Raw genomic sequence first — 12,263 nt, 5'->3', positions numbered from 1 at the left:
GGGGCGGGCGCTCTGTTCGACGGACGTCTGCGCGCGGCCAATGAGAGCGCAGAGCCGGCGCCAACGTGACAGGACACACGTAGCACTGCCACGTGACGCGTTTATATAGGGTGAAGCGGAAGCGTTTAGGCGCCATTTCATTGCGGAGTTGCTCGGTGATTAATCGGCTCGGAGCTGCGGTGGAAGGAGAAAAAAATAAAAAAAATAGGACCGTGATAACACTCCGCCTTCTGCCCGATGGAAGCGGCCGTGAATCCGCCTCACGACAGGTAACGTGTGCGGAGTTTATGACCCGATAGAGGACGTTTGACGGGCCTTCACGTGCCCCGCGGAGATGGACATATTATTAAATGTCTTCTTTTCTTTTTTTTTTTTTTTTTTTTTTTTTTTTTTTGCTCCGGCGCTGTTACCGTTAGCCTCCCGGTGTTACCGTTAGCCTCCCGGTAACAGGCGCTAGCTTGTCAGCCAACGGTTGTCTTCAGACACTCGGCGGGTTCAGACACCTTTCGGAGCGGACTGTTATCCCACCATGAACCGCTCTGCTAAATTATTGCTAAATTTACACACGTTTTCAGGGAACCTCCTCCTCCTCCTCCTCCTTTATTTATTTATTTATTTATTTATTTATTTTTTAAGCTTTTAACCGAGAGTCGGCAGGCTAAGGGAAGGCAGTGACAGCTGAAGCCCCAGGGCTGGGACCGCCGGCCGGCTGCTCCCCCCGCCGGCCGGCGGTCTGTCTGTCGGGTCATTCATTGCTCCGGTGAAAATACGTGTCAATTCCACATGAAGATAACGAGTCATTTAATAACGCTTCCGTACACTTGCACGAGCTTAAAATAAATAAATCTGCTAAGTTAGTTGCCCCTAGTGATCCGTTTTCTTATTTATTTATTTATTAATTTTTTTCTTCGGTCATTGTTGTTGCCCGGTGACGCTGCTAGCTTAGCTTCCAGCCCCCACAGCCTCAGTGCATGTACGGTGGGTGACGAGGAGTCCGCTGACACGGGCGTGATTTTTGAATCTTTTCTGAAGCTGCGCCGTTAAACAAACGTTGTTTTTTTTTTTGTGTGTGTGTTTGTTGTTGTTGTTGTTGTTTTTTGCGTGGACAGAGTCGCCGCTGTCAGTTGCTCGTGCGCGTCGTCGTGCAGTGTTTACAAACAGTGAGGGCGGGGCCTTCAAACCACGCGATCACCAGCTGGTCGGCTGGAAACCCGAAAGTCCCCAATTTCCCCCCCCTCACCGACTGTTTGTGGGGGCCAGTCCGTGAGCACCTGCTGCCCCTTTAACCGTCCAGGTTGAAACAGCAGCAAGTTATGAGCAAGACGGTAGATCATTGTGCATTAAAATAATAATAATAACATCAAACAGGATGTCCGGCCCAAAACCGGCTTTCAAAAACACCATCATTAAAAAGAAAAGACACAACATTAAGTGATTTTCTTTTTCTTTTCTTTTTTTAATCAAACAAACCATCCTGATTTTTTCCCCCCTGAGTTTTAGAAACAAAGGTGACAAACTTATAAGTATTAGAAATAAGCAACCATTCAATTTTGTCAGCATCAGTGCATTAACATTAACATAGGTATTCTTATATACAGGATTCCTGCTTTCAACCAAACATCTAAACATCTTTGAATTCCTGAAGGGTCTGCTTTAATATCAGCAAAATATAATTTAAAATCAGACCAGATTAGGCTTGATTTAGATATATGTTTGTAGTTTTGGTTTTATCAAAACATCCTGCCTGTTTTTTTTTTTTTTTTCAAATCTATCAGGAAACTTTCCTCTAATTGTATTAATACTGCATGAATTATTATTGCTGGACATGTATTACAATTCAGCTTCATCAAAAAACAGCCTGAAGAGTAGAGTACAGACTCTAGGACATGGTTGGGTCCCAAGTACCATATTGATGCTGTATCCTGCATTTTAGCTTCTTTTTTTTTTTGACAGGTTTTATGACTTCATAACTCATTGGACATAATTTAGAAAGAGGAAAAATCAAACTTTGTTATCTATTACATGTGCAGACTTGCAGTAAAACTATCATCCTGAATTTGCAGCGTAAGCATCAAGGTTCACTTTCCCTGATCGATGTCAAACTTTTAAATGAAAGGTAATGATCGGACACGTGCAAAACTTAACCTTGATCGGCCCGCAATAAAATAAAAAGGCCACATGTTTTGTTCTACAGGCGTGTAATTATAGCAACACCTCTACCGGTTATTATTTCAGTTTATTTACAATTAAATTTCTTCATAAATGCTCCTAAAAGCTCAAATAAGTGGGCCTCGAACACATTTGCCTGGAGTCAGTTTCTCCGTGTACACTACACTTGTGATTGATGTAGAAATTAAGCTCACAGGCTTTGCGGCAGTTAGTGTGTCAGTGGGGCAGTCGTCTGGCCTGGACCGTGGGCTGAGATATAACATCCTCTAAATCTGGGCCGTACGCTCGACACCGAGGGAAGCCGACAAAGGCGTGACTTCGGCTACTGCCTCTGACTTCACGGACTCTTGTCACCTCCTCGCTGAAGTGAAGTGGTCTTTATTGTCTTTCTGGACCACAGCCAAGCCAGAAGATCATGTAATTTGTAGAGTTTGCCGAGATGTGAAAAGTATTCCTTCCTTGTTTTTGTTTTAACCCTCCAAATGCTGAAATTTGTCCCATTTGCAATGCAGACTGTAAAAGGGCAGTTACAGGGCTTATTTAAAGTAGTCTGACATTTGTTCCTTTGTTTATGGGGATAAAACCAGAGGAGACACATTAAATACAGAAAAAGAAGAGCATTGGGACTGGAGCCCAAATATTTAAGCACACATCTTGTGTATTATTGTTGTTGTTTTTAATGTCTTTGGCATTTCTTACCAAAGTGTATACATTTAACAGTTGATTAGAAATCTAGCTAAAACTTCTGTTGTCTAACACAACAGCCTCACAATAAGGTCAAACATAAAGGTTACTTACCTGTTTTATCTATTTGAACTGCACACAAAATGTCGCCTCCAAAATGACTACAAACTTATTCAGAACGTCTCTGAAACCGTTTTAACAAACACTGAAACGTTAACCTTGGTGAAAGTAGGATTTATTGTACAACACTAGTGACTCCATTGGTTTCAGCTGCATGTAGGTTTGCCTAATAAACTGGCGACTGATTGGATGGGCTTCGATGCTGAATTGGCTACTACTGGTTTTTTTTTGTGTGTGTGTGTGTGTGTGGGGGGGGGGGTCAATGCACAGTAATCATAATTGTAAATGTGCCAGTGTTCGACATTAAAACAACAACATGTGCTGGAGAAAGCAAACAAAAACAGGGTAAAAAGCTGAATACACAGCGCTTGAGCATGCAAAGTAAAATCATATACAATGCAATGCAGTTTGTACACAATTACATTAATAATGACTAAAGTTAAAGCCAGAGGGGTAAAATCTGTCAAATGCATCGGCTGTTGCTGTGACAGTGCTAAAAGTCGCAGCCTATTGAAGGAGTCTCGGTTTCCTAGATGGCCGTTTGCTGTGTAGAAGCCCCATTCATTGATCAGTCAATCATTAGTTGAGTCGATAAGGGTGGAGGAGGTCATGGCAGCGCAGAGAGTTTAACAGTACGACTTCCTTCACTAGTCGGTAACGTCAGATCTTTCTCTTTTTCTGGTGTGTTTTTGTGTTGCTGAACAAAGTTGGGTTCAATTTCCTGTTTTGGTTTTAATCTTTTGCCGTTTTATATCTTGGTATGTTTGTACTGCAGAACGTCCCGATCCTTCTCCCCATCCTCTCATCTGTCTGTCTGACTTCAGCTCTCTGGTCGGGCTGTCCAGCGGCATGATGGACCAACACAGCAGCTCGGGCAAACGCATTCGCAAGCCCTCGCTGTTGTACGAGGACTTTGAGAGCCCCTCTCTGCCCCACACGATGCCCCAGGGGCCCCCCGTCCCTCCTCAGCCCCCGGTGAAGGATCCCAGCCGGCCGGGCCGCATGACCAACCAGCTGCAGTACCTCCAGAAGACCCTGATCAAGTCTCTGTGGAGGCACCACTTCGCCTGGCCGTTTCACGAGCCCGTGGACGCCTACAGGCTGAACCTACCGGTGGGTTCAATACCGAGTGGCTTTCATTTTGTTTTATTTACGTTATTGCCTCGACTCGGGTGTTAATCTAAAGATCTCCTATTGGATGTTCCGTCTTTAGATTTGATAGATTTTCCGTTTTGGTTTGTTGACAGACGTTTGTGTCTCAGTTTCCGGTCTTTGTGTTTTTTCTTAATGGCTCCATAAATAGATAATAAAACAAAGGAAAAACTTTTTTCTTGTTATGCCATTTTTCAGGATTATCATAAAATTATCAAACAGCCGATGGACATGGGGACCATCAAGAAGCGTTTGGAAAACAACTTCTACCGCAGTGCAAGTGAGTGCATACAGGACTTCAACACAATGTTCACCAACTGCTACATCTACAACAAGGTAGGTTAAAAGGTAAAAAACTCATGTATCCATCCCATTTTGGTTTGTTTAGTTTTTCTTTTTAATTGATGCCACTAATGTCACGATTATATTTAATATCACATGCAGGGAGTTACACATGGTTATATATAAAGCTTCAGGCAAATGATGAAATATGTGTTGCAGATTAAACTACAATAAGTGTGCAGGAGTGAAAAAAGTCCCGATGTGTAAAAACCAGGATATTTGTGGACGCTCCGCTGTGCTCTAACCACACAACATGTGCTGACCTGATTGTGGTGCGTAGCATATTTTAGGAAGTGAAAGGAAAACTTGATAAGGGACCAAGTAACTGCATCCAGCTGTTGGGAAACATATGCCAAATTATTTTTCCCAATCAGACCGTCAACAGGATATTTTATGTGGTCCTGCACGGGAATGCTGACATCTTTTGTTCTGTGTTAGCTACCAGGTTTACAGCCGAAGATAATATTCACCATCGGTTTCCACTCCTCACTTTTTATTTTTCATGTCATTTTTTTAAATGTCAGAATTCACGTCAGCTCCTCAGCACATGTTGTAGACATTTATTGAATATGTGTACATGGTGTTTTTTTTCTCCATTCAAATGAGAACTATATATTTTTTTACAGATCATATTGTATTGATGTTTTTATCAATCTGTGCATAAATATACTGATACAAAAAAAGTCTTAAAAAAAAATGTATCCAGAGCAGAATCTTTTTTTTTTTTTACCGTTGTTGCTTCCTCGTGCCAACGTTTTTACGGATTGTTTTCTTTGGTTAGCCGACCGACGACATCGTGCTGATGGCCCAGTCTTTGGAGAAGATCTTCCTTCAGAAGGTGGCTCAGATGCCCCAAGACGAACTCGAACTTCCTCCTCCGGCTCCTCGCAACAAAAACAGCCGGGGAAGAGGCCGCAAGTCGAACAGTGAGTGTCAAAAACACCGTTTAGTTCTTCCAGGTTAAATCACTGACATTTTTGTTATGAATATGCAAACTGGACACATTTTCAGCCTCATTTCAGCATTTTATTTGTTTTTTTAAATTTAATTTCTATTCATGTTCCAGTGGTGTAAAAAAACCTCCATGTCTCTGGTGACAGTGAGCTGCCTCCAGTTATTTTGTGTTGTTGTTGTTGTAGTGGTTTTTTCATCTGCCCGCCTGTAGCTGAGTTGTGTTCCTAAAGCTAAATTATATTGTGTCTTGCCAGCATCTCGGGCTCAGCAGGTGCCAGCGGTGTCCCAGTCCGCCTACTCCCCCTCTTCCTCCGACACCGGGGACTCCATGCTCGCCCACTCTCCCCAGACCGTGCTCACTAAAAGCCTGCCTCCGGCCAACATCATGGGTCTGCCGCCTACACAGCCCGCGACCAAGGTACGGAACAGAAAAAAACACTACTGATAACCATAATTGTCATATGCAGACTTTGTGTTGTCTATTACACGAAGTTATTCAGGGCTTGTAGCATGTTCAAGATATATTTATCTTTTTAAGATATATTTAGACAGATACAGGAGATCATTCCTGCCCACCGCAATCAGACTGTATAATAACTCACCTCTGGCAAAATCCATCACAGTACAATAACACTGTTGACTGTGTTTCTTGGTTTGTTTGTATATAATATATATAATGTACTGTATAAACTGTGCATTTTATATTTTATATTTATATTTTTTACGGCTATTTTATTGCTTTTCTATTATTCTATTCTATTATTTTATTCTGTTATTTCTATTATTATCTTATTGCTTCTGTATGCTGCTGTAGCGAAAAAATTTCCCCTCGGGGATTAATAAAGTAAATACCTACCTACCTACCTACCTATTTTCTTCAAAATCGGGAATGTTGAAACTTAGATGTCAGAAAAACATGTGCATTTGCAAACATTATAATAAGTGGAATAAATCATATCGGCCTTCCAACCCCTTTGTTTCTCTTTGTAGAAGAAGGGTGTGAAACGTAAGGCCGACACCACCACCCCCTCCACCATGGGCTTCACCGTGGGCATGTCGGGAACACCGCACATGGTGGGCCTCGGCAAAGGAGGCCACGGGGGCCACGGGGGCCAAGTGGTCCACGACGCCTCCATGCGCAGCGTCTCCTCGATGGGAGGCATGAGCCTGGAGACGCCGCCCGGGATGGGCCTGGTCAGGGGCCCCGGAGGTCCCGTCCTGCTCCAGCCCATGATGGGCGGCACGGGGCGCAGGGTGGGCAGCGGACGCCCCATCAAGCCCCCCAAGAAAGACCTGCCCGACTCCGTGCAGCCGCAGCCGTCCAAGAAGGGCAAGCTGAGCCCGCAGCTGCGGTACTGCAGCGGGCTGCTGAAGGACATGCTGTCCAAGAAGCACGCCGGGTACGCCTGGCCCTTCTACACGCCGGTGGACGCAGCCGCTCTGGGACTGCACGACTACCACGACATCATCAAGTGTCCCATGGACCTCAACACCATCAAGGTGACTGTTTTTTTTTTTTTATAGTTGTGATGCGACGCCGAGATGACCGACGCGGGAGGATGTTTATGATATATTAACAAAAATCTTCTCTTTCCTCCTCCGTCAGAGGAAGATGGACTGTCGAGAGTACCGGGACGCTCAGCAGTTCGCCAGCGACGTCCGACTGATGTTCTCCAACTGCTACAAGTACAATCCACCCGATCACGATGTTGTGGGGATGGCACGGAAGCTGCAGGTGAGCTCAGCGGTCCAAATCCAGCTTTAACGATCAGATTTATAAAAGGGTTTTTTCAGTGTTGCTCCTCTTCCTCCTTTCTTAAATTTTTTCTGTGCCGCAGGATGTGTTCGAGTTCCGCTTCGCCAAGATGCCCGACGAACCCCACATGGAGCACGCAGCCATGTCCATCAGCGGACACCCGACGTCCTCTTCGTCCTCGTCTTCCTCCTCCTCCTCCTCATCCTCCTCCACCTCCGAGAGCGAGCCCAGCAGCGAGACCGAAGAGAGCGAGAGCAGCCCGAGCTCGGACAGCGAGGAGGAGCGAGCTCATCGCCTGGCCGAGCTACAGGACCAAGTGTGCACGCAAGTACGTACCTCCAGTACTGTCAATTCATCCAAATACTAAATAAAAAAAAAACCTTCACAGGCATCGGTTTAAAAATAAATGTCTTCTTCTCTCGCAGCTGCGAGCGGTGCACGAGCAGCTGGCCGCCCTCTCGCAGGGCCCCATCGTCAAGCCGAAGAAGAAGAAGGAGAAGAAGGAGAAAAAGGAGAAGAAGAAAAAGAAGAAGCCGGAGAAGCGGAGTCGAGGCGGCCGCAGCCGGGCGGGCTCCGAGGAGTGGAAGATGCCGGGCAAGATGCTGAAGAGCAAACCGGCCAAAGCGGTCGCCTCGCAGCCGAAGAAGAGTCCGGGCAAGAAGAGCAACAAGACCAGCAAGTCAGTGGGGACACGTCACGTTCAACATAACTGCAACTCGTCTGCAGGTTAATTCAGAGGTTCGATTAACGGTACCCGTCGATCTCCCGTCTTGATTTTTTTCCTCGCAGGGCGGCGAAGAAGCCCTTCTACCCGCCGCTGGCCACCTCCATGCTGCCGCACTACGACTCGGAGGAGGAGGAGGAGATCGTGCCCATGTCCTACGACGAGAAGCGCCAGCTCAGCCTCGACATCAACAAGCTGCCGGGCGAGAAGCTGGGTCGCGTGGTGCACATCATCCAGTCCAGGGAGCCGTCGCTCCGGGACACCAACCCTGAGGAGATCGAGATCGACTTCGAGACCCTGAAGCCGTCCACGCTGAAGGAGCTGGAGCGCTACGTCATGACGTGTCTGAGGAAGAAGCCCCGCAAACCGTACGGCGAGCCAGGTAGACGACGCACGCTTTCTACAGTCCGTTATTACATTTTATGAGTGTTATTATTTAGCACGTGATTCATCTGTTAAAAGCAGCTTTTGGGGGTAAAAGTGGACATTTTGAATGTTGTGGTTTGGTTCAGCCTCACGTTAGAAACACGGCTCACGTAATCTGTCTTGTAAACAACAACACTTTGATATCATTTTACACCAAAAAAAAAAAGTAACGACGGATTACAGCAAACTTGACAGGCGTGAAATTTAGTTTGCTGTTCGTGATTTTGGTTTCTGCTCCACCATCTTTTTATTCATGAGGAGCTCGCCGGCCTCCTCGGTGAACGCTGCTGGATATAAGCTGCTTAACGCCGGTACGGCGAACGTTGATTAACTGTTAGCTGCAATAACATGGAAACACTGAGCATGTGATCAAAGACATGTTCAGTATATGTGGGGGCATTTCATGACTATCTTTGCTCTTTAATGTTACTTTTCATCCTTTTTATTTAAGATTTGACAACTTATAAATTCATATTCACATTTTCCAACGGTTATTTTTTTTTTTTTTTTTTTTTTAATTTTTTTTATGCATTTAAATAAAGAAGTATTTAGGAGTTATGTTCCAATTTTTTTTTTTTAAAAACATTCAAAATTTTCTCAAACCAAATCCATTTTGTTCTTTGTAAAAGTAACTTATCCTTTCAAGTGCAAAGTGAAAAGACTTTTTTCCTGTTTTTACAGCTGTAAATATAAATATTTATAAAAAATTAAAAAAAAAAAAATTCAATTATAGAAAACAAAAAACAAGATTTCTCTCCAGCTTAAATATTGGTACTCGGATCAAATCCAAATGTAAAGCAACAACAACAAAAAACAAACATGCCATAACAGCAAAAAGAAACAACAATGTGTGAATATGATGACCGGTCTCCATCTTTTAGTAAATATTTATTTTTGTTATTTCTTCCATCTGGCTGTTATCGATATTTGTAAGAGATATTTTCCAGCTCTTCCACCCAGCTGTGTTTTGATAGTTAATATATTACAGCATCTTTTTATCGCACCTGCAAAGGTTTGATTGCTTGCAGCTCTCTAGAACTGGTAAATGTGGTGAATCTGCTGTCACTGGATATTTTAATCCATTACTGATGTTTGATATTTACACCGGAGCTCATTTTACACTTCTGCTCAGATCTATTAAACACAAACGTGTCGTCGTTTCTCTTCAACAGCAGCGGCTGCCAAGAAAGGCGGCGTTGGGAAGTCTAAAGAGGAGCTGACCCTGGAGAAGAGGAGGGAGCTGGAGAGGAGGCTGCAGGACGTCAGCGGGCAACTCAACTCGGTCAAGAAGCCCACGAAACCTAAAGGTGAGCTGGCACGTTATCATCATCATCATCATCATCATCTCTATGCCTTCCCGTGTTATGTTGCTGTTCAGATGCAAAAAAACCCCCCCCGATTTCTTATTTTTAACTCATCTTTCAGATATATTTACGACGCATTTCATCATCATCATTACAATATTTATTTGAAATGCAGTCTGTACCATCAAAATAAGAACATTGGTAGAAGTTTTTGTGAAGCTGGAGTTTCTTCAGTAGTGTGAAAAAAACACTTCGGTCCTGCACCTAAGTGTTAAAATTTAAAGGGAAACTATCTGGCATCAATCAAATATCTGGACTAGTTGTAGAGGAAGAATATGAACCGTCTGTAAAAGGAAACAGGAAATGAATGTGGTTGGCCGAAGCAGTCCCCCCCCCCCCCCCCGACCAGGTGCCTTTTATTAAAAACTTCCTCTGCATGTGATTGTATTTCCCGTCACAGTGGAGAAGCCCAGCGCCGCCGAGACTCAGGCGCAGCCGTCCCGCCTCAGCGGCAGCAGCTCCAGCTCCGACTCCTCTTCCTCCTCCTCGTCCTCCTCTTCCTCAGACACCAGCGACTCGGACTCCAGTTGAGATCGCGAGAGAAACGGCTAAAACAAAAAAACACTAATAAACTCAGGGACTTGGGCTGGCCCAGGACTCACCGCACCCTGACGCAGATATTAGAGACGAAATGAAAAAACAACAGTCCACGTGGACTCGGATAATGTTTTGAATGTGGGACATGAAGGGAAGTCCCCGCCGATAATCGTAGAAAAACCCAAACACTAAATGCCTTGGTCTCTCTCTCCCCACACTCCCCCTCCCCCTCTTTCCCTTCCCTCTCTTTTGTAAATACTTGTACAAATTTATGTTTCTTTTATAAAGAAGATTTTTATGGTGATCCCCCAAAGAGGGAGGGCGGAGTAATAACAAAACAAAAACAGAAAAGGAAGGATGTGGAAAAGACGGGCCCTACTCCAGGTCTGCTTCGGCCGGCCTTGCCGCCGCCAACCGATGGAAAAGCGACATTTGTTTTTCTTCACCCGCATTTTTTCCTCAAGACATTACTGGAGTTCAAACCAGCAACCTTTTTGGTCACGAGCCTTGCTTTTTTTTTTTTTTTTTCCTAGCCTACCGGCATGCTTACTTTTAGAAGAACCTCCCCTCAGACTCAGACTCAGCCTTAATAATCCTGATTGTTGTTAAAAATATTCGCAGTAATTGAATATTGTTACGGATAATACTCGCAGCCTTTTTCGAGCTGAGATTTAAAAAGCGGCGTCGTCCATATTCAGGTCAGGATCTGAAGTCGGTGCCAGTTTTGAGTTCTCGAATATTTCATGTTTACATGACTCGTTCTGCTCGGTTCAACATTTCTGCTGCGGTCTGTTGAAGAGCTTGTAGTTCTTAAAAAGAAAAAAAAACCATCTGGGTTTATATACAGTTTAATATACTGTAGTTTCAGAGTTTAGCAGTTAAGTTACACTCATTCAGGTTTGTACTAGAAGCCCACCAGCCGTTTGAAGCCCGACCCGTCTGAAACTAGCTTTAATGTTCGTGCTCGTTGCACCAAACGGTTAAAAACATCATGTTTCTGAGCTCGAACGCAGGCGGACGAATGTTTTCAGATTCGTCACTGCAGGTTTCATGATTTTCCACATTTAATCTCCTGGACGTATAAAGTTCCCGTTTATAAGCGCTTAAAACGCCGGCGACGGTTTTTCTTTTTTCTGGAAAAGGAAATTGTTCGTGGCACAAATGGAGACGACAGAATAAACCGAGGCTGGAAAACAAAGAAACGCTGCCGGTTTCCCCGTAAACAGACAAATCGGTCCGAGTCGACGCGTAGTTGAAGCTGTTGTTGAATGTTCAGTGAAAGATAATATGCTTGTATATACTTCAACTGTATTTGCTGTTGCACAAACTATTGTATTTCTGCTGTTAAGTCTCCTTTTTTTTTTTTTCCTTCCGTTACCTCGTTTCCTTTATATTTTATTGTTTTATTATATTTTTTTTTACATGTTCCAGCTCATTCAGTTACTCGTCTTAGTTGTTTGCTGAAGAGCGTTCACAACGAGCATCGCTGCCTCTTGGTCAAGCAGGTCACTTCCTCCCGGGAAGCAAACCTTTCATTTGACAACTTATTAAAATAATCTCTTCTGTAGAACAAAGGGGACGTCTGTGTGACATTTTAATAATTGTGCATGTGGTGCTGAACTTGACTCGCGATTAGCCGCACTTTTAATACCAGATTTTTTTTTCTTTTTTTTTAAAGGACCAGTGTGTAGGATTTAAGGGGCTTTATCTGCAGAAAGGGGAATATATTCATATAATCTCCTGAAATTAAACCGTTGGGTTTGTTTTACCCTCGTTTTAATCATTTCTGTACACGGGAGCGGGTCCTCTTCCACGGAGCCGCCACGCTTTCTACAGTAGCCCAGAAGGGACACACCAAACATGTTTTGCAAAGTGTTGTGTTTTCAGTCAGTTGCAATCTGCAACTTCACCACTAGATGGCAAAAAAACCAACTAAAGAAATCCTAAACGCTGTTCCTTTAAGACAAATATCAAGAAAACACGAGCTTCATTCCTAATTGCATACCTTTTCTTCTTAAAAATGTGCATTGAACTT

The 12,263-nt window shown here is 44.0% G+C and overlaps 1 protein-coding gene across 4 annotated transcripts; it reads left to right on the top strand.

The window, feature by feature from the left end:
- The first annotated feature begins 152 nt into the window (after positions 1-152).
- On the top strand, positions 153-11,996 carry brd2b (bromodomain containing 2b). Of its 4 annotated transcripts, none has more exons than XM_069175333.1 (12): positions 153-269; positions 3,798-4,086; positions 4,324-4,461; positions 5,249-5,393; positions 5,676-5,839; positions 6,412-6,921; positions 7,028-7,156; positions 7,260-7,505; positions 7,603-7,856; positions 7,967-8,283; positions 9,503-9,634; positions 10,092-11,996. In XM_069175333.1, exons 1-12 carry the CDS (start codon positions 238-240, stop codon positions 10,220-10,222), a joined length of 2,487 nt encoding a protein of 828 aa, XP_069031434.1. In that variant the 5' UTR covers positions 153-237; the 3' UTR covers positions 10,223-11,996. The 4 variants fall into 4 exon arrangements, with proteins under 4 accessions (XP_069031434.1, XP_069031433.1, XP_069031435.1 ...); XM_069175332.1 differs by having other exon boundaries at positions 9,500-9,634; XM_069175334.1 differs by having other exon boundaries at positions 3,749-4,086; positions 9,500-9,634.
- Positions 11,997-12,263: the final 267 nt, after the last annotated feature.

The sequence above is a fragment of the Embiotoca jacksoni genome, unplaced genomic scaffold, assembly GCF_022577435.1.
Source record: "Embiotoca jacksoni isolate LCO1_2020_lvr unplaced genomic scaffold, fEmbJac1.0.p SCAF_66, whole genome shotgun sequence".
Taxonomy (NCBI): domain Eukaryota; kingdom Metazoa; phylum Chordata; class Actinopteri; family Embiotocidae; genus Embiotoca; species Embiotoca jacksoni.
The sequence above is the reverse complement of the archived record's forward strand: the minus strand, read 5'-3'. Positions and strand labels throughout refer to the sequence as shown.